At 49.9% G+C, this 21,505-nt stretch overlaps 3 protein-coding genes across 10 annotated transcripts; 2 read left to right on the top strand and 1 right to left on the bottom strand.

The window, feature by feature from the left end:
• Positions 1 to 806: 806 nt before the first annotated feature.
• Positions 807 to 4,960, top strand: PAQR7 (progestin and adipoQ receptor family member 7). 7 transcript variants are annotated; one of them, XM_075773906.1, is made up of 3 exons: positions 807 to 922; positions 2,664 to 2,785; positions 3,625 to 4,960. In XM_075773906.1, exon 3 carries the CDS (start codon positions 3,664 to 3,666, stop codon positions 4,702 to 4,704), a length of 1,041 nt encoding a protein of 346 aa, XP_075630021.1. In that variant the 5' UTR covers positions 807 to 922; positions 2,664 to 2,785; positions 3,625 to 3,663; the 3' UTR covers positions 4,705 to 4,960. The 7 variants fall into 7 exon arrangements, with proteins under 7 accessions (XP_075630021.1, XP_075630024.1, XP_075630025.1 ...); XM_075773909.1 differs by lacking the exon at positions 2,664 to 2,785 and adding an exon at positions 3,361 to 3,440 and having other exon boundaries at positions 828 to 922; positions 3,625 to 4,954; XM_075773907.1 differs by lacking the exon at positions 807 to 922 and adding an exon at positions 1,183 to 1,201 and having other exon boundaries at positions 3,625 to 4,954.
• Positions 4,961 to 5,860: 900 nt separating this feature from the next.
• On the top strand, positions 5,861 to 8,284 carry AUNIP (aurora kinase A and ninein interacting protein). Its single transcript, XM_075773953.1, has 3 exons — positions 5,861 to 6,079; positions 6,550 to 6,685; positions 7,100 to 8,284. Exons 1-3 carry the CDS (start codon positions 5,987 to 5,989, stop codon positions 8,041 to 8,043), a joined length of 1,173 nt encoding a protein of 390 aa, XP_075630068.1. The 5' UTR covers positions 5,861 to 5,986; the 3' UTR covers positions 8,044 to 8,284.
• A 1,366-nt stretch (positions 8,285 to 9,650) lies between these two features.
• MTFR1L (mitochondrial fission regulator 1 like) lies at positions 9,651 to 21,420 on the bottom strand. Of its 2 annotated transcripts, XM_075774000.1 has the most exons (8): positions 21,340 to 21,420; positions 21,043 to 21,168; positions 20,010 to 20,114; positions 19,220 to 19,329; positions 18,249 to 18,460; positions 14,974 to 15,286; positions 10,565 to 10,690; positions 9,651 to 10,129 (listed from the first exon to the last, which is right to left on the bottom strand). In XM_075774000.1, exons 2-7 carry the CDS (start codon positions 21,055 to 21,057, stop codon positions 10,585 to 10,587), a joined length of 861 nt encoding a protein of 286 aa, XP_075630115.1. In that variant the 5' UTR covers positions 21,058 to 21,168; positions 21,340 to 21,420; the 3' UTR covers positions 9,651 to 10,129; positions 10,565 to 10,584. The 2 variants fall into 2 exon arrangements, with proteins under 2 accessions (XP_075630115.1, XP_075630114.1); XM_075773999.1 differs by having other exon boundaries at positions 9,651 to 10,690.
• Between the last annotated feature and the right edge of the window lie 85 nt (positions 21,421 to 21,505).

Below are 21,505 nucleotides of genomic sequence, written 5' to 3'. Positions count from 1 at the left end.
GAGCAGCCACCCACCTGCATTGGGGACACAGGGATTTTAGTGGTGCCTACCAACGCTGTGTAAGCTGGGAGCGCGGGGATGCAGGTCAGGATCCACCCAGGGAGGCGCAGAGGATGGGAACACAGAGCCAAACGTGGAGGCAAAGGCCTGAACCCCTCATGGTGTGCTCACCAAAGAGCTTGAGCGTATCTAGTACCACGTCATGGAGGTTTGTGATCGCTGGATCTGTTCCCATATATGAGATTGAGCATAATTAGCGATCAGCGCCCCCCCCCCAGCTCTTATTTCTGCTGAGAAAAGACCAAGTGGCCTAAATACTGCGTGTGGGTTTCCCCCCGTCTTTTCAAGGGGTCGGGGAGGAGGAGGACAGCACTGCCAACCCCCAGAGCACAAAGAAACGTTAAACGTGAGGGTTTGACTTGCCAAAGCCGTCAGATCTCTGCTCGGGGCCTTCTGTTCCCTTGTCTGAGTTCTGCTTTACAATACACTTAACTGGAGCTTAATGCCCAGGGTCTGAGCTTAGTCCAGCTGAGAGCTGCTGGGGGAAGCTCTGAGGGGTGGGAGTGAGATTGGGGGATGCAAATAGCAAGAGGATGGTGGTGATCTGAGAAAGGGGGGGGGGAAAAAAAACCCTATAGCACAGAGCAGGAAATAAAAAAAATAGACTTTGTGGTGGGGAAAGCCGGACTGTAAACAGGTTGCTTAAAAAAAAACAACAAAAAAACCAAAAGCTCTGCAGCTTATTTCCTAGGCTGGATAGCCCGCCATGCGGCAGCAAGTCACAAAAGCAGCTGCAAGGCTTGTGGTGGGTGTGGTGAGGGAAATTGGAGAAGTGACAATTCAAACCGGCTCGGAGATAGAGAGGGGCTGTGCCCGGGGCCAGGGACCCCGCCGGTTCACCTCACCTTTCAATTCCCGACAGGTAAATCATTAAGGAGAGAAGCCCGGCGAGCGGGGCAGCACGGCCGGGTCCTGCGCCCCGGTGGATGGGAAACGGCGCGTTCTCCGTGCGCTGCCGCCGCCCGGAGCCGGGGAGAGCCGGGGACTCTGCCCGGAGCCGGGGACTCTGCCCGGAGCCGGGGACTCTGCCCGGAGCCGGGGGCTCTGCCCGGCGGGGCTGCGGGGTAAGCGGGCAAGGAGGGCTCCGGGGGGAGGGGGGGGCACGGCCCGGTCCGGCCCGGTTGGGGCTCGGCGTCCTCCGGTAGGGAGCGGAGCTGCGGCGGGTTCAGCCGGTGCCTCGGTGGAGGGGGGGGGGGGCTTCCCCCGGGGCCGGGCAGGGGGGCAGCGGGTCCTGCTGGGGCACCGGGAGGGGAGGGCAGGGTCCAGGGCCACACCGACCCTGACCTCCAGCTGTGCCCGTGTCCTGAAATATTCCCCGGGAAGCCAATTCCCGGGAGGGAAGGGGGGGGGGATCGATCCCTGGCTGCCCCAGAAAGGGTTTTTGGCAGGGCTGGGGTGCCGCTGCTCTGCCGGGAGGAGGGAGAGCCTGCCCGGGCACAGGGCCTGCTGGAGCCCAGCCACCGAAAACACTCGGGTTGCACCTACCGGGGGCTCGGTGAGCCCGTGCTGAGAAAAAAAAAAAAGATAATAACTTAAAAGAAACATATTTGTGCTTTAGAAGGCTAAATACAGATCTATGCATGGGAGCAAACAGGCATGTAAACAGCTGGGGGGTGAGTCTGTGCCATCAAGAAAAAAATTCAGCAGGATGCATGGATGCTGCTTGAGAAAGGAAATGCTCCGTAGGAAATGACAGGCCTTTGAGGCAACGTTATTGACATCTCGTGGGCATGTGGAGGTTATTATTCGGAGTACAAGCCAGATTAATGATTTCCAGCACTGCGCGGGGTGTGCTCCGTTCATAATTGTGTTGCTCAAGGCTTCATAGCTAGGAAGAGCTTTGCAAATGAAGTCCTGCTCCAACAAGTCTTGAAGGACCTGGAGTAAACACGGCTCCCTTTCCTGCCTCATGCCTAGCTGCTCTGAACGCAGCTTTTCCTGCTGCTTTCGCCACGGCGTCTCCCTGCGCAGAACCAGGGGTGCCTTTCCCGTAGGAATTTGTCCTCTGGCAGCCGTAACGGGGTCAGACGCAGCCTGGAGCTGAGCCCCCTCCCCACGTACCCAGGCATCCTTGTGGGCAGCGGCAGCCCTGGCACAGAGGCAAGTTCTCTGGGTGGTAAAATGGCAATGTTTTCTTCCAAACTGCCCATAGAATTTTGGTCAAAATAGCTTAAACTGGCAAGTTCTGCTTTTTCCCACACCTCCCCGGCAGGACTCGAGGCTGTTTCAGTTCAGTGAAGTAGCTGCAAGTCCGGAAGAGGTTCATGAAGTTAATTTTTCACTGGCAGCCTGTGCATGTTGCAGTGTTACAGGAGGGTTTAGGAGGCCAAGCGAGGGTCGGGATTATCCTCCACGAGGTGCTGCCTTGAGCCAGGGTGGGGGTTTTTTGACGTGGGGCCTCTTGAACCAGGTGAGGTGGGAAAAGAGCATTCAAGAGGGAAGCTGAGCAGCAAGTAGCCTGTTTTTATTTGCATCTGTGCTCCTCAGCTTCAGGCAGGCATGAGTTACAGACCCATCTACTCCATCTTGATGAGGAAATTACAGAGATTTTTAAGATAAACAGTCCTGTCCCCTCCTCTTCCTCCTGTTCCCAAACTTTGAAGAGCTTTTCCTGTCTGAGCCGTCCCTGAAATGACTGCACTTGCCAGGAGTTAAGGCGTAAATCAGTGCTGGAGCTGGACAGGAGTCGGCCTGTTTTCTTCAGAACTTGTCTCAGCAAGAGCAGGTAAAGATGGGGGGAAGTCTCATTTCGATTGTGTTCTGTTCAGTATGTTTTTAAGGCTGCGGTGAAAAGGCAGAATGAGCCAGCAAGGCTGCCTTTATCTTGGTAAGAACAGCAGCTTCAAAAGTGTAAACATGGAAACGCTCGCTTGCAAAGATTACGCTGCTGGACCTCAGTGATGCAACAGGATGAACTCACTCGAGCTGCGTTGGTTTTGCGCAAAGCTGCTTGGAAAATCAGGAGCTGAAAAAAGGTGGTTAAAAACTCTAAACACAGGAGTTACATCTGCTGTTACCAGCATCATAGTCATTTACGTTCTCAAATGCACCCCTTGTGAGGCAGAGCTGGTCGTCCCGCTGCTTGTGGGAGCACAGCTCGTTATTTGTAATGACAGATACTGCAAACAGTTTACAAGGGGGAGAATTTGGGCCGTTCCTGGACTGGGAAGTTTGTTTAGGATGGTTGGTTTCTTTAGCAGTTCCCAAACTGCTGGGAGGGGTTGAGCTGGGAACTGATGTGTCTGGTGGGTTTGTTTTTTGTGTCCATTAACCTCATACTTGTATCTTCTATTCCTCCAGACGGTCTGTCGCTAGTACGGCATGGGGAACTCCAGGGGTTCTTAAATCTCCCTTCAGCATCCTTCCTATTACTATTTTTGGTGATTATTTTATTTCAGCTATAATGAGGCTATTCTCCAGTCATGCATGATTTCACATCTCTTTGGGGGGGGGGAAAAAACCCCACGAACCAACAGAGCATTCAAACAGCCCCTGCTTGTTGATCCCCCCCCCTGGTAAAGTCACTATTAAACCCTGCAGCAAAACTTTCTTTCCATCCCAAAGGTTGTTTTGCGCAGCAGGGACCCGGAGTTTGGCTGCATCATGGCAACAGTCGTCACCGAAAAGCTTAGCCGCCTCTTTATTAACGTGCGGCAGGTCCCTCAGCTGCTGGCCCCTCTCTCTCCCTCCACCGTCAGCAGTTCGGAGGTGCCAAAGATCTTCTGGAAGCCCTACATCCACACCGGCTACCGGCCGGTGCAGCAGACCTGGCGCTATTACTTCTCGACACTCTTCCAGCAGCACAACGAGGCCATCAACGTCTGGACGCATCTGGTTGCAGCGCTGATCCTGCTGCTGCGGTTCCAGCAGCTCTCCCAACGGGTGGATTTTGGGCAGGACCTGCACGCCCAACCCCTCCTCATCATCATCGTGGCGTCCATCACCTACCTGACGTTCAGCACCCTCGCTCACCTTCTGCAGGCCAAATCTGAGTTCTGGCACTACAGCTTCTTCTTCATGGACTACGTGGGGGTTGCCGTTTACCAGTACGGCAGCGCTCTGGGGCACTACTACTACGCCATCGAGCCAAGCTGGCACGAGAAGATCAAGGGGTTTTACATGCCGGCGGCTGTCCTGTTAGCCTGGCTGTCCTGCGCGGGTTCCTGCTACGCCAAGTACCGGTACCACCAATCCGCTCACCTTCTGAGCAGGCTCTGCCAGGAGCTGCCCTCCGGCCTGGCGTACGTGCTGGACATCAGCCCTGTGATCCACCGCATCTACACCGCGTCGCCCTCCGGGCGGGCTGACCCGGCCCTTCTGTATCACAAATGTCAAGTGCTCTTTTTCCTCATTGGAGCCTTTTTTTTCTCACACCCTTACCCTGAGAAGTGGTTTCCCGGGAAATGTCACTTCTTCGGGCAGAGCCATCAGATTTTTCACGTGTGCCTGGTACTCTGCACGTTGGCGCAGATCGAGGCGGTGGTGTTGGACTATGAGTCCAGGCGACAGATCTATTCCGCTCTTCAGGGTGATTTGGCGCACAACTTCTCTGCCCTGTGCCTCTTCACTGTGACCTGCTCTGTCCTCACAGCCGCTTACATGGCCCGGAAGGTGAAGACCAAGCTGAGCTTCAAAGAAGAGTGAGAGCCCTGGAGGAGAAGCAGGTGAGGGGGCTGCAGCCAGCTGTGGTGATGCTGCCATGAATCCGGCCACCAAGTTCAAGGAGAAGAGGAACGAAACGCTTTGCAAACTGTTACTTGGCAGTGCTCTCTCCAGGGAGAGAAAGTAAGAGCTGCTTTTTTTTTTTTAATGCTTTTTTTTTTAAATTCAGAATTAGTTCCAGCTTGCTTAATGGTACACTGGCTTAATTCACGTGTCTGAATAAACAGTTGGAACAAAATGGTGTTGGTGCTGCGGCCCCGCGCCCCACCAGTGGTGGGCTGGGAAAGGTTCTTGGAAGCTCCTGGGTCTCGGCAAAAGGTGAGGAGATGCCATCAGGCTCCCTGTTAGTGGTGGCGGAATCTAACCCGTGAAACCAGCGTGAGGTGTGGTATAAACCACAAACACAGGTAGCAAATTTATTTAATATCTTTTCGGGCCCCTTTTACGTGGCTTAGGGAGATGCACGGAGCTCTCTGGGTGCGAGCGTGGGCGTGTGACATGGGAGTGCACAGAGAGCGTGCTCGGGGTTGGTTTGATGGAGCTGAGCCCCAGGGCAGTAACAGGGACCTCTGCACCCTCAGCGCTGGATGAGGCCCCGGGAACAGGCACTGCCGTGTGGGGGGCAGTGCGGAGGAGCACAGAGGGTGCAGCTGCTGGGCCCGCAGCTGCGGCTGGTAAAGACAAGGCGAGAGGGGCTGGGGGAGGTCGGGGCTGGGGCTGTTTAGCAAAGGGCTGGGCTGGGGGCAGCTGAGGGAGAGAGAGAGAGGAACCCCCAGGTGTGCTGTGCTGTTCCTCCTCCGACCTGCACAGCAGCCCCCTCTCCTGCCCTGCCCCCCGCTGGCATCTCTCGCCGAGGAGCCTCTGGCACCGGCCGCCCCTTTTCTGCTGCTCACGGGCCGGCCCCGACCCCGGTGCCCGCACGACGCCGCCTGTGCGCGGCCCCACGGCTGCCGCTCCGCTCCCGGCCGCCATTCGCTCCCGTCAGGGACCGCCGCCCCGGCGCCTTATATAGGGCACGGCCCAGAGTGGGCGGGGCCCCGCCTGCCGCTCATCCCGCCCCGCCGCTCGGATTGGTCCCTCTCTACCACGAGCGCGCGCGGTGGTGGCCGTTAGGCGGGTGGAGCGCGGGGCCCGGCGGGAAGAAGGAGCGGGGCCGGGGCCTGAGGGGGCGGCTCGGGGCGCCGCTCTGCCGGGGGTCCCTGCCCTTCTCTGGGGCGCAGCTCAGCTCCGGGGGGGTGCTCACGGACACGGTCCGGTGCCGGGGATGAAGCGCAGACGTAGAGGCGGCGCGGCCCAGCAGCCCGAAGCGTGCGATGTCTGGCTGGACACCGCCGCGCTGAAGCAGAGCGCGGTGCAGGTGGGGCTCGGGGTGGGGGCTCGGGGGGGGTGTCCCGGTTTGGGGGGCTGCTGCAGCCGGCGTGTGCCCAGATCCCCGTCCTGAGGGAGCGTGTGGCTCCCTGGGGTGGGAGACACCGTGGTTCCAGAGAAGCTGCCGCGGTGTTGCGGGTCAGGAGGGGCTGGGAGGTGGGTGTGAAAAGTGTTCGCAGAGGTGTGAGAGGGAGGGATGGGGTCAGCAAAGCTCGGGCAGGGCAGCACGGCAGGGACAGCCTGCAGCCTTGCTCCTGAGCGCCCTGCTGAGCTGGGGGTCGGACAAGGTCTGAGGTGACCTCCATGGGCCCCTTCCAAACACAACCGCTCTGTGACGGTGTCACAGGGAGAGCTGAAGCGTTTCACAAAGGTGGGAACTACGGCATGATGCTGGAAGAAGGGTAGAATTGTTATTAACAGCATATACTCACTCTCTGCTTCATTTCTTTCCCTACCTAGTCTCTCGTAGCCAAGCCAAAAGTATCTAGTCGAGTTCTGGAAAGGAAGCACGCCTCAGTCGCTTTCACGCAGACAAGAGCATCTCAGCCCTGCACCAAGCAAACCACCATCCCCGTCTTCTTCAGCACTCAGACAGGTAACGTGGAACAGCGTGTCCCCTGTAGGGAAGTAGTTTCAGGCTGGAAACCCATCCTGTTTTATTTCTTGGCAGCTTTACTAGGCAGAAATTTTCTAGTGAAACCTAAAGGTTAAAGGCTTGAACTCCCAGAAAGAATGTTATTGTGATGGTTCATCTAAATGCCAGCACCTTTTACAGCGTCGAACTAAAGTGGTCCCTCCTGCCGTTCCCTTGCAGCCTCGGCACCACAAACCCAGGTTCTTGAGGCAGAGGCCGTGTTGGCTGGTGAGAACTGTCTGTATGGCGCCACTTGAAGGAGCAGTGAAGCAGCAGTTCCAAGTCCAGCATCAAGGGCTGGAGCTGTGTGTAGTTACTAACCTTGAGAAATGTGTGTGCCAGCTCTGGCTTTAACCAATTCCCTGTTGTTTTCAGGTGAAAAAGACAAAGAGAACTCCATGCCATCTCCTTTTATCCTGAATAACGACTGTAAAGAAAAAGGTATTTCCTTGGCTGCCTCCCCTGTGAAGATCTTGGCTTTGCCGCGGATGGAGGAAGCGCAGAGACAATCCTTCAGAACCGAGGTGGAGCTGGTGCAGGTGACACCCCGGCCTCGTGCACAGAAAGCGCCGGCCTCGCCGACTCCTTGGCAGGTACACACGGAGCCCCGCGGCAAGAGCGAAGCCTCCTCTGGGGTGGGAGGGGATTGCTGCTGCCTCAGCTTCACCCAGGACTCAGAGGGCAACCGGATCATCGCTCACAGAAACGAGTCCGATGTATTTGCTGGAGAAACAGTTTCAGCGAGCGGCAGCTTAACTGCAGACTGCGGGATAAATGAGCGAGCGGGCCAGCCACTCCCCGAGGAGGTGAAAACTAGACTTGATTTCCAACCAAGACTTGGTGCAAACTGGCATAAGAAACCACAACAATTGAGTAGCGTGAATTCTTTAATTGATTTCACTGAGACTGAGAATATAAATCCTGCTATAACGAGAGACAGTGCCTGGGCTGCCAGCTTTTATCCATCTCCACGAAGAGCAGGTAGAGCACAGCCGCTGAGAGAGCGCAGCCAGAACACCGGTGCTGGTTCCGCTGAGGAGGGATGGGGCAGCGAGCGGGGACCGAGCAGTCCCTGCAGGCAGTTGTTCACCCAGGATTCCCAGGGGAACAGAGTCATCGCTCACCGCTGCCAGAATGTCCCGTCCCCTCGCAAGGACCACGGCAGCTCTCGCGGGCAGCTGCCTGACTCTGCCTGCAAGAGCTGTTCCAGCGATGCTGCGAACAGGCGCTTGAGCAACCTGGGGGAGCAGCAGGTAGATGTGTGCTATGATTTACTGTTCACGCAGGACTCGGAAGGGAACAGAGTGATTAAACACTAAGAAGTGACCTGGAATGGAGTCACGTAATGCTCTCTTGTGAAGTTTCAGGAAAGCTTTTTTTTTTTTTTTTGTAAGAAAGCAGTCAGAATTAGGGATGTGTACTCATTTTATATATATATAGATGGTCTCACCAGCATATGCAATAGACCCATGCAACAGGCAGTGTCTCTTTGTTCTCTAAAATTTTACTTTAATGAAAATAAAGTTTTGAAGGAGTACGGTTATAATAGTTTCGCTGTTTCAATCAATCACAATTACAACCAGTGTCGCCAAGGCTCAGCGTTCCTACACCTGGTGCGTAAGTAAGTACTGTGCTGCCAAGCAGCCTGAAAGCCCGCTGCTAATGAACGCATCTGTATTTCTTGGGATCCTGAAAGTCCACAAATTTAAAGGTGTTTTTTTTCTAGGCTCAGCTCAGGAACCACACCAGCTATCTAGGACTTACCACCTAGCACCCATCTCTGTGCAGACATGAAAGAAATAAAATATTGGTGTACTGCACACTGGGTAAACGATCCCACTTTTGGGACAACAGGATCACAGCACCTAACTGCTGCGGCCAGGCTTACCAGAGGTTTAAAGCGAGGAAGACTGTGACAAAGAGGAGGAAGTGTAACAGTGCATCTCTTTGGGTAAGTCTGAACTGTAAACCTGACAGTGGACACACCTCGACGGAGTGGGGTGGCCCACGAGGGCTTAGTGCCGCAGGTTGATGCTGTCGGTCTGGCCTAGTGAGGTGAAAAGCGGAGCAGCGAGCACTCTGGGCTGGAGTAAGGCCCGGTCAGTATTGGTTTAACTGTGTTTGCTGCCCCATCAGTAGCAGCAGCAGCACTGCCTGTACACTGCTTGTGCGACTGGTTCAACACGAGCACCCGCTTTTGGATACGCAGCGTTCTGCACGGGTGCGCTTTAGCTTGTGTCTGTTCTGAAGTGCAGGGACCAGCTGCTCAAACCCTGCCCGGGGTCACGAGCAGCAGCCAGCAGAGTCCATCTGTGACCATGAGCACGCTCCAGAGCAACAGCCTGCTCTGTCAGCAGCAACCACCCAGTTTTTTACCTTTTTTTTTTTTTTTTTTTTTAAAACATTGCATCTTTACTTTCCATTGGGCCAGAATTTCAGTACAATAGACCCAACTGGACTTCTGTCATAGTCCAGCAGTTAATTCCTCTGATACACTCTTGTATCCAGGCTGCACACGGAGCAGGGGCTCTTGCTTACAGCTCCATCTCCTCCGCAGGCCGGCGTATTCCCATTGCATCCTTGTGCAGAGGAGCCTCACTGGGACAGAGAGAGAGACCGATCGCATCGACCAGTGGCATACGGTGCCCAGCTGAGAGGGGAAGGGCTGTGGCAACCCCCCCATAAAACTGATTAAGTCATAAATGCTATTTCTGCTCTCACTGGGTGGCCAGAGGCAATTCAGCCTCTTCTCTCACTTTTAAGGTGGGGATGATGGTATAATTTAATCCTTGGCCTGTGACTGCATTCATCTGCAGCACCACACGCCCACGCTTCAGCAGCTGGAGTTCCACCCACCCCCCCAACCTGCCCAAGACACTGCTGACATCTTTGGGCATCTGTGTGTTAATAATAGCAAGGACAACCGTTGTCTTATTAAGGCTCCATTTTATATAAAGAAAAAAAAAAATCATACTTTAAATACAGCCATGAGGAACATCGCAGAGAACGTGTAGCTGAAGGAAACCTCTTCAGTTAGTGAGAACTGTAGCCACAGACAATGCCAAGTTCCTTCTTCCCTTTTCGCAGGTGAGAGCTCTTGCAGTGGGTGCTTGGTTCTTAGCATTGGTGGTTCAATAAATAGACCTTTTGAGTGCTAAATAAAATACAGTATCTGAATACAAGGACTATTAATGAAACATTAAATTACTGGCAAGAAATTAAGGCCATTCTGTCATGCAACTGTGGGGATAATTTGTGAGTTAAATAATACCCAGGGCGTTCTAAAACCAGCAGCATCCTGCAGACGTGACGGAGTGGTTTGATCATTGACTGCGGTTTCATCCTGCCCTCGGGTCAAAGTTATCGAGACGATGCCTTTTACCACCGTGACTCAACACTGAAGACCTGGAAGCATTAATTAGCTTATTCTCAGTAGCTCTGTACCACACTCAGAACAGAGGAAGAACTGGATGTTTGACACCCGTTTATACTGGAAATGGTAACTAGTTTTATCATAACAAGGTCGTTGTAAGTTAATGCTTAATTTGAACCTAAGGAAAATTGTAGGTAGAAAGAATGTCATCCAGCAGCACTTGTTGCACTCTTTAGAAGATCCTTATCAATAATCAACATCAAAATACAGGTGGAAAAGAATTTCCATCATCTTAAAAAGTTTTTTCTTAAATATAATACATGGAAAACACATCAAATTCGTAGGGTCTTTCCTAGTATGTGTCCAGTGCAGAAACCATTTCTAATTAATAAAAGAGGCAAAAGGCTCGATCCTTAGGAAGGCAGCTACTGTGGAGAAAATTCTGGGAACGTAACACTTTTGCTTACAGAGTTTAGTGACAGTGACATCATTTCTCCTTCATGGCCAGATCTTCATCCTTTAGAGCAAATTTTCTTCTCAGAACTTCTGCTATAAGAATGGCCGGGTCTTCCTCCTTCATTGAAGTTCGGGTTCTACAAGGCAGACAAAAGCACAGTGTATTAGTACAGAGAAGTGCCAAAATCGATGGTTTACAGCCCTGGTTTAGAGTCTTTTTAGTATTTTTCTGCAGCATTTATCAGCTTTTGTCGCAAGGGGAGGAGGTGCAAGAACAATACCACAAAACAACAAAAAACCAGCTGAAAATTCAGACCTTTCATCTTGGCTTAGAAAACCTGGAGCTCATTTTGTGGATCAAGGGGTATCCTGAAAATCTCAGCATCAAAGATCTTTGTCATTTTTTTATTCAACTGTGTTAGTAAAATAAAATTTCATTAATTATTTATGGCCTATGTCCCCTCAATATAAATCTGGAAGTGGTATGCTGTTTGAGCTGAAGTCCTGGAACTATTTTTTTCCTCCATGAATTTTGCTATACAATGGATATATCCTTTCATATTTAAACATGGGTAATGACAGGTATTTTAAAGGAGAGCTGGTATACGTTTCCGTCTGCTTGGCTACTGCACATGAGTTTTCCTGTAGCATTCTCCCAGGCCCATCCTGCCTCTTTCAACAAGTTCAGACAAGCAGTTCACGTTAGAAGTGTTAGTGACCTTATTATATAGAAAGCCAAAACCCTGTTCTTTTTCCTCAAGGTACCACAAATTGCTCACTAAGGTTTTGTTTAGAACCTGCAATAATAGTTTCAGAGCTTAACTTTTTTTTTTTAAAAAAAATAGCTGAAGTCCTCCCTCGGTCAGAAAACATTATAGGTGTTTTAAACATTCCTAAAAGAACACCCCCCCCCCAAAAAACTATTTCCATATGTGTTTGGGAGGGGCTTGTTCTCAAATTACAGTGAAGGTTTTTAGTAAGCTGTGTAAGATGCCATGGAGCCGCTCACAGGTAACCCCTAGCACTACGTCAGATTTGTCTGATGCCAGTTCTTAATTTGCAGTTGCATAAATGCATCACTATTTAGAAGATGATTTTGTAGCCAGAAGCATGCCTTAGATTTCACCCAGACAGAATCATTCCTTCTGAAAAGGGTGCAGAGAAAGAGCAGATACAGGGTCTGGAGCCCTCCCCAAACTCTTCCTTCCACATGGGCAAACCTGAGAATTGGGAGCTACCCAAGTATCCATCTGTCAGCTGCCTCGGAAGAGGGATGGGGGGAAACCAAAGCAGCCAGAGAAGGAGGCAACACTGACAGCAGCAAGGACAGACAGCAGCTCATCAACAAGGAAAAGCTCTCTCAGGGTGAGCGAAGAGACAGATAACCCACACCAGGGTGAGAAAAGGAACCTCTCCTACCAGGGGTACCGTGTCCTACAGCGCGGCACAACCAGCAGCAAAGCACAGAGCACCAGCTTCAAATTCAGCGTCTCAGCCCTTTATGGCCGCTCGAAGGGCCAAGGAAATAACCACGGGCAAATTAAGTTATTCAGTCCCACAACAGTAGTACTTACAAGTAACGGCGTACTCACAGTCCGAGCAGGTCCTCACGCGACCTGTCCTCACCCCCACCCTGAGCACCCAGCGTGCAGGCACGCACTCAGCCGCTCCCCTCGCAGAGGGCATCACGCTTAACAGGCTCTAGTTCACATTTGTTGAAACACACACATTTCTGCAAGTGCTTCTCACTCATTCCTGAAGCTTCCAAGGTTGTGTTTAAGCACCAACTCCTAAATAGGAGCATCGGAGAAGCACTGATGTAGTCATCTCGTTAAGCATCATGTGGTACCTTCATCCACTTAAAAAGTACACGACCCTTTTAAGTGCTACAAGCGCTGCATGCCTACATGAGCACAACTGCTCTGCGTAACCCAACGCAAGGTGAGCGCAGCTCTAGAAGTACGGGTCTGCTCATAAAACTGCACCGACACTAGAGGATTGTGTCTTGGAATTAAAGCTCATCAAGTAATGAACATCAGTGATTTATTGAATTGTAATTTTTCAACTACCTGTGATTTCTCGAACAGCTTTAATTAAGCTGTAGTAACTGTATCCTAAAAAGTCACTGTTGCACGTAGGGGACAAGTTAGAGGCCGAGATAGAGAAACAGATGAGAAGAAAACAGTTCAGCACCAGCAAGAAACAGCCTCAAGCTTTTCTGCTGGAGTGTCCCTAGCCCCGACGCAAGCAGCAGCAGAAGTAGCAAGTGTCACCCAGCCCCTGGCTAATCAGTCAAGCTGTCACAAGGGGAGAGAGGGGTCCCGGTGATTCAGTTCCGTTGCCCACTGTAGCCCAGCGAGGAGGGATTTGGTGGCTATCCCCTTCCTCCCAAGTATTCTACAAAAATCCTTGCTCTCCCCCATCTCTTGTAACATTAAACATCAACGCTGTTGGTAAATCCCGTCTTTGTGCACAAGCTGTCTCTCCTTCCACTCATTCACACAGCTTCTCCCCAGGGTAGCAGCAAGATCAAACACCCTCACCTGCTATTAGCTGTTACCAGACATTCTGTCGGGGAAATTGAACTCAAATTGTGACCCATTATATCACAACGTTCCCCGTCACCTACACACGCTGCTTTTCACACGGGATCAGCTACGAGGCTGCTGAGAACACACTGACACGCCTCACAGCTACCACACGCGGAAGGGTAACATGGGCAGAGGATTATCCCAGGTTCAGCCTCACGACTGGTAACGGCCCAGCATGGGAACGGGGCTGTGGCTCATACACGCTCCTGCGTGCAAGTCACAGTTTCATTTCTGCCTTGTGGATTTACTCCAGCCCCACCTCAAAGACTTTGCAAACAGCCTCCCCCCAGGCGGCACCTGGCTCCTTGCGATTCGGCCAGTGCTGGCAGGAGCCTTGTTGGCATATCCAGGATTTCCCTACCCTGATCTGTATTGGTACGAGTTTTCTTTTCTCCCTGAATAATGCACTTTTCCCTATCTTCATCTGGCACAGATGGTAGTAGTTTTCTTACCCTGAAAAGTCTGCTTCCATAGCAGGCTGAGATACCACTCTGCACTAATTAGAAGATTTGATAATTATATTGTTGCATGTGAATGCTTAGTCCTAGAGGTACACATGTTTCTGATAAGGTTCAAACATGTCACAACATGAAGCATCTGCGAGCTTTTCTAGATCAAACAGAGCCAGTGAATGACCACTACAATAGCGCAGTTATAGAATTCTCTCTCCCTTTGACTAATAATTCAGAATTATTTTCGGATGCCCAAAGCACTGCTTTGCAACAGACAGGAAGAAAGAAGAGGAGCAATTAATCTGTGGTCCATAAATCCTACTCACCCCCAAGAAAGATTAGAGGCATTTATATAAAGCAAATGAGCATTTAAGCTTTGAGTAGTATTTAACACTTAGGAAAACAAGAGCAAAAGGGTACGCTGTGTGAATTATGGATGGAATACTGTGCTGACATTCTGGATGCAAGCTGAACATATTTCTCTCATTTGACTATATAATTTTTTCAGTGCTGAGAATTTAATTTCTTTTAAACTGAATTAGGCATAGAAATTGCGAGCAGCCATCACACAACATGTTATTTTTTGGCCAGGAATCTTACTCACACAACAAAATGGCTGGACAGATCTTTGGGCTGAAAAATGTGGAAACTGAACATTGTGACTGTGATTTCACATGTAAAACGAAGGCAGTACAGCTAGCATGAAGGGAGGTATTTTATCAGCTGGGCAGAATCCTGTCTCAGCCATGCAGCAGCTGGCATGTCAGCAGCTTGAGGCGTTCTCATCATCAATGTGTAAACTCATCATGAGACAAGTGAAAACTCACTCTGCCCACACTCAGAGCTGGGCCAGATGCAAAAGCTGAGAAGCTGAAAACCTCCGCGTGTTAATTCCTGCGTGTGCCACGCTGAAAAAGCTACCGAGCTTCCCAACTGCTTGGGTCTCCAGGATGGTCTGAGCACCAGCACCCGGAACCACTGGCAGCAGAGAGGGCAGTGCGTTCCTCACCCTGACGGTTGCCAATGCATGGTTCTGGTTTCCATCAGGGCAAACATGAGCTTTTTTTTTTCTCAGGTGAACAAGCTGAAACAGCCAAACATTGTGGTAATCAATTTAAGTTCCCCTCCATCGCTTTCTATCCAGGCAGGTAAGCCATAATTTAAAAAACAAAACAACTCTCAGAAATGTAAGTGTTGGCAAGTTCTGCTATAAACAGCTATTTCCCCCTGTGAATCATGAATACAGAGCAGCACCAACAAGCAGTGAATGCAATGTCCAGTGTCTACAATGATCTGACAGACACAAAAAAAAAAAAAAAAAAAGATGACAAACTTTGAAAGAGAAAATAAAATCAAGAGAGTTCAGGAAGCACTTACAAGTCTTTGCTCTGCTTCATCCTATGAATGTCTTTAAGAATGCCCATCATATCTGCAAAACTGCTGGCCTTTGAAAGAGACACGGAATCTTCCTCATCAGGATCCTTTGGTTCTGGTTTACAACACTCGGAGGTTGCAGAACAAAGCATGGAGACTGACGGGAGCTCAGGGCTTTCGAGTTCTGCCTCCTCCTCTGTGATATCACTAATGACAAAGGAAGTTGTAGATTGGAAAGAGGGTCCAAAACAAGGTAAAGGAGAAGATGCGTTTGAACTTCCTGGAGATAATAAATCTGGTGTTAATGAAGCAGAAGCTGAAAAAGAAAACAATATAGGTGGATAGATAAACTCATACCAAACCATGTAGGTATTTTTTCCTGCAGCAGAATATAAATCAAGAGGCATCATCAGCCAGCCTCCCCCCATGCTATAAGAAAACAAATTCATCATATTCTGTGTTACCTTCCATGTGCACTCTACTTCCTATGACACCATGTTGCAACACAAGACCTTCTCCCGCACCTTCCATCCCACCAACCCCCTTATGTATCTCTATTCTTATCGCGCCCATCACCGTATCACCCCCCTGGTTCAAACACTGTGCCCTGGCCCTGCAGAAATCAGGCAATGTTTACTTTTTCCCATTTTTACAGATAAGAAATGGAGGAACAGAGATTTAGCTGCTGCTCGGGGTCACAAAGGGAGCCTGTGTCAGAATGCAGGTCTTAATTGTCTTAATTTTTCTCCTTTTCTTCATCGCCTTGAGAACTGCTTGCTTTTCTTCTCCTTTCAGGCTCCTTCCCCCACAACCATTACGCCTGGTGAGAACGCAGAGCTGGTTCAGGAGCTCCAGCTTTTTACACTAGACGGTCACAGCAGTTCACTCTGTGACTGCAGGCATCTGGACCTGTTTTGCTTTCCATCTCATCTGTAAAACGGGAATAGCATCCACCTATTCCACAGGGGAGATGGGATTTATTTGTTTACACTTTAAAATGCAGTGAGGATAAGAACAGCTAAATAAATTCCGAGTGTTATTAAGTGAAAATGAGTTAGGTATTTCCAGTGTAAAACACTAAGGGAAAACAACCCAAAACCTAGAAAAATGCTTAGCATGCATCTCCTTGAAAGAACCTTCCTGTATTGAAAATTGTACCTTAAAGCACTAATGCCCTTGGCCTCAAGAGTAAACTTGTAGATAGTTATCAATTTCCAATTAAGGGATTTCTCTTAACAGTATATAATAAAGCAGATTGCACAATATTTCTTTTTTGGCATCAATCTTTCCAAAATAAGCCTGTTAAATAGTTATCTCCCTCATCAGATTACCGAACTACAGCTAGGCCCTAAATCACAGCTCCCCGTTATTGACTTAGAGGACGCGAAGTCAATACGAACTGTTCTGAAATGCCAGCTGATAACAACCAGGGTCATTGCTGAGTAGAGAGGGAGAGAAAAAGGTATTAAATGATTAAATCATTTTTCTCCCTTCTGGATCTCTAATTTTTCCTTGTTATTACTCTCCTTGAATTAAAGTGGACTTTTCTAGCACACAGCTTGAGCAACTGTAGGGCTGAGACAACACTTAGAAGGGAAAAAAAAAAAAAATCACAATTTCCTCTGTTCTTTATTCCAATTCAGTTGTTCCTCTGATCTTGCATGAAGAAGAAAGAGGACACACGCAGCCTCTCCGAAGGGGACATCTGTGGTGTCTCATTTTGCACTTATTCCCTGCAGAGCTGAGGGTAACGTGGCTCCCTCACCCCCGAGAGGCTTCATTTTACCATGCTGCTGTAAGAGTTGAGGCAAGTGGCATACAGAATCCCGTGTACTGTGACAGGACCAAAGATGACAAGAAACACCAGCACAAGGAGACGGTAATCTCCAAGTGGGCATGGATCATCATAAATACCTCATCTCATCTAAATAATACTTTGCATGCTAAAACCATCCCATGTGTTCTCATGTGGTGGCATATATATTTACATTATTAATATCAAGTAGATTCTGAGAGTCCACTGACCATTACACAGAACTGAAGAACCGCCCCAAATCTCTCATGTAGAACCAGCATTTCAACTAAATCAAACTCCACAGCTCTGTTTCATTTTCAAATACATTTATGGCTTGTGGACAGCTGGACTAAATATAAGCAGCCATTAAAGCTGCAAGTCCCCGGGGCTACAATGATCAGACAACCACGGCGTCTTTTGCAGACCATGAGAGATTTGGTCCCGTGCACACCCTGTGCACTGCAGCGCAAAGCAGCAATCCAGTAATTAAAAAAAATATTTGCTTTCAGATGTAGGATAAGGAAGGTTTCATCAGCCACTATTACCCATCATAAACAGGAATTAACCTGTCTGATATCATTTCAAGTGTGGCATGATCCTGCTTTTTTTTTTTTTAAGTAACGGGAAGAATTATAGGTCCTTCTTTTCCTTGGGAAAGCAGCCATAATACAGCTGTCATCTTGGTTACTGGCAAAAGTATTCTGCATACAAGAAACGCAGCTTTTAAGAAAAACTGTCTTCAAGAAGGACTAAATTATTTTAGTTTGCAAAACCGTTCAATGTTTTCAAGTTGGGAGATCAACAACTCTGCCTTCTGAATACTCCATAAATAGATACGAAGTTATTGCTATCTTACCGGTTTCCACACTCTAAACCAGCCACTGTTGCAGCAAGCCTACCAAATCCTCAGAGCTGAGGATACAGGGAAAGCCATGAAAGGAAGAGAAGTCTTTCCTCACGGTTCAGTTTTGTGGCTAAACCATGGCTTTTAGTCACATACAAATTTACTAAAAGAAATAAACAAATCCATTCAGCTAGGCTTTTCCCCAAATACATTATTTGCTACAGAAATGCCACAGTCATTTTCACAGAAGGAACAAACACTAACATCTCATTCCTACCCAAATCAAGATGTAACCTTCTTGCTCATGGCTGACTTGGAGCAGAAATGGCAAGAATACACCAAATGTTTCATGAAACAAGGTACTTGAGACGAGTAGGCCTCCAGATCAGATGCAGCAAATGCAGTCACAAAGCAGCACTTGGTATTTCTCAAAAACAAGCAGGACTCCTCCAACGAAACAGATGCAAACATCTAAACAGAGATGCAGCACTGAGCTGACCCCGAAGATGGCACCCCACCAACAGGAGCCACTGCTCTGCTGGAAAAACAGCATGCAAGTCTACTCTGTTCAGAGGAAATAACATGGTTCACTAATTCAGCTCTTCTCGTTCTTCTAGAAAAAGCTCATTATGTTCCTACCTGACTCTGCAGCGACTATTTTAGCTATCTGACTCCGAAGGTGACTCAGCTCATCCTGGAGCTCTGTCGTTCGGCTCAGTGCTGGTAAACCAGGTTTCTTCAAGGCGAGCAGCTTCTCCTCCTGCTTCCTCAGGTTGGGGACTGAAGCATTTCGCTGTATAACGGTGAAGGGACTTGGCTTCCACTTGTGCTTCAGCGGGCGAGTGTCACTTCTACAGGACAAAAACCTGTCGGTCACTTACAAGGTCCAGACCCCTCCGTGACAACAACGCTCTGCCTCCACCTCAGGACAGCAGAGACTTCACCACAATGAATTAAACCCCTGCGCCACTCTGCCATATGTACCGCTGTATGTTCCACCGTATAGACGTGCTGTGCCGCTGTATGTGCTCTCTCTGCATTACAAGGAACATAAAGCCTGTCACAGAAAACACGACTCAATGGCACAAGATGTGAAGGACTCAGGGACAAAAGTCTGGACATGCTCACACGGTTTCAAGTAATTTCTCTCCTGGTTACTGTGTCTCCATCCAGGCAGTACTTTGGGCGCACATGGGAAATGTCACTCACCCATTAAGTTTTGCCTCTGATTTCAAAGTCCATTTTATCTTTTACAAGATACCTGTTACTACTGCCCTGCTTTAAGGGGAAAAGTTCAACTGACCAGAACCAAACTACTGGGGGCAGAATGTTCCAATCCCACGAGAACTCAGCTTTCCAACTTTCTAACCAGAAAATACCACAAATCACAGGGGTTACACATGGCACAGGCTCTTAGCACTTCTTACAGGAATTCCTCCCAGGTTTCTTTGTCCAATTTTTATTTTTCCTGTTTCTTGGGAAAAATGTCTTTCAACAGGCACCACATCAGACCTCAAGAGGACTGGAAGTTGTGAGCATTTGGTCACTGTCTGGCCTATGCCATGCAAACCAGCGTATAAAAATGAGGATCAGAATAAGAGAAAACCAACCTGACTCTGGCATATGTTTCTTCATCATCTGCTGCGATCCACACAATGTCTGCCAAGGTGGGGACTGGAGGGACGTCATTTAAATAGAGCTCTGAAACATTTGGTAGAACCTAAAAAGAAGAAAGTTACATTAAGCAAATGGTGGTCCTGCCTGCTGGAGCCACCCCAGATGTGCTGTACTGGCTGTCAGAGCCTTTCTCTTCTGCACCAGGGCAGCAGCTGCATCAGTCAGATGTGCGACAACAACATCATTTGGCTCATGGAAACGTGTGTCGGCTTCTGCATGTGTTCCTGGTTGTGTTACTGTGCTCCATGAGACTCAACAGCAAGGCAGCAAAGGGACACCCGATACAGCTTAGCACACTGCCAAGGCCACGTGCAACACTTTGGCGCTACAAGTCCCAGCGCTGTCCTTGAGCTTAAACAGTGACGTAAACGTTTCCATAAGCCTTTTTTACTGTTGAGGAAACACAGGCCCAGAGGGCATGTGGCTTGCTGGAGGTCACACGACGAGGGACCCATGTTTCTGTCTCCTCTAGCTTGCTAACCCAGTCCTCAGGCGATATTTGCGGAGGTATTTTTCTCAAGTTGCCAATGATCACTTAGAAGAGAATTTCCAAAAAGAGAAATAAAATATCTTAAAATTAACTATATTGCTACATGAGTTCTGTGGATACAACTCTGCGGACAGGTTTGGGTGACAGAACAGCAACTCGTGACAGTGCCTCGTCTTGCTCAAGAACGGCAGGTTCCTAGACGCGATCACCAAACCCCCTCCCAGTCTGCTTACCTCAAAGGTTGCTCTAGGACAGGGCTTTAGAGGGAGGTTTGACCCGATCCTCCTGACGACGCTGCGTGCTGAGCCATGGGGTTTGTTCTGCCAGATGGGGATTGTCTATAAGAAGCCATGTAATATAATTAATATTTCAAATTAGTTTCCTCTCTTAAAATTTATTAAATTGGAAATTGTCCTACACAATCTACTCAAGAGCTCTGATCTCTGACTTTTTATTTGTTGAGTTATACTTTTAATTGGGAACCTGCTAATAACTACGGTTCTAATTCCATAAAACTGTGTTTCAGCTGAACATACGTGAAAGTCAGTCAGTTACTAAGGGGCATTTGAAACACGGGTATAGTATTTTTAGGACTGAAAACTAGAGGCACTCAGTAACACACACTGAGCTCTGAATGAAAAGACGCCAAAAGGAGGAAAACAATGTCACTTGAGGGACCCAGAAGAAAAATTACATCAGAAGAAAGTCTCATTTAAAGGAACACTCTCGCTTCCACGTGATCTTTAACACAAGCAGCACTGGCAGGACTGTGAACATTTCTGGGATGTCAGCAAAGTGACAAGTGTCCAGTGCCTGTCCCCACTGAGGGCTGATCAGAATGGCCTTGAAGGGCGTTTGCAAAAAGAGCAAATGTTTTAGGGATACTTCTGAAACGGATTCACAAGGTGAAGCGCTCTGTCCTTTGACCGTCTTCCCCTCTGCCAGTTTTATGGCCATCACAGGCTGTCACGACAGGAGACGGCACGAGACTCCGGCCAGTGACAAACCAGACTCCAAAGAGGTTATTTGCTCAGTCCACCAACAAGTCCAGTAATTTATTATTGCTGGAGCTTGTTACACAGACAATGCCTGAACGTTTGGCTTAGCCACTTAGATTTACACTTCCTGATCTGTATTTTAAATTGAATCTCCGGGCTGGGAGTGCACCGACCGCTGTGACGGCCCTCTGGCTACCGGCCACGGGAGAGCCGGGGTGCCCGGGTGCCCGCCGGCGGAGGGAGGCCTCTCGGGCGGCGTTACACTTACGGAGTCCGCTGCCATCTCCGGCTCTGGCGGTGGCCGCCGGGGCGGGCTCAGCGCTGGGTGCTGCGGGTCCCGCGGGCTCGGACCGGGCTCATCTTACCCCGCTCCCCGCCGCGCTGGCGGTTCTCACTGGAAGACAGAAGCGACCCGCTGCGGGCAGTGCCGGAGGCCGCCTGCGGAGCCGGCCCACACGGAGCCCCCGGGGACGGGCCGAGCCCGGCTCCCCCCTCCGCCCCCGTCCCTCGGCCCGTGCCCACCCCGCTCCCTCCCGCTGCCACCGCCCCGAGGCCCCGCCGGTACCTGAGGGGCGGCGGCGCAGCACGGCCCCGCTCCCGGCCCCTCCGCCGCCATCCCCCGGAAGCAGAACCCGCCCCCCGCGCTTCCGGCAGCGCATGCTCCGGGACCCCGGAAGAGGGGGGGGGCCCGGGGGTGCCATGGCGTGCGGGGTCCCGCCCGCCGCGGGGGA

Source organism: Balearica regulorum, chromosome 22 (genome assembly GCF_011004875.1).
Source record: "Balearica regulorum gibbericeps isolate bBalReg1 chromosome 22, bBalReg1.pri, whole genome shotgun sequence".
NCBI classification, from domain to species: Eukaryota; Metazoa; Chordata; class Aves; order Gruiformes; family Gruidae; genus Balearica; species Balearica regulorum.
Note: the sequence above shows the minus strand (reverse complement) of the source record. Positions and strands in the feature narration are given on the sequence as shown.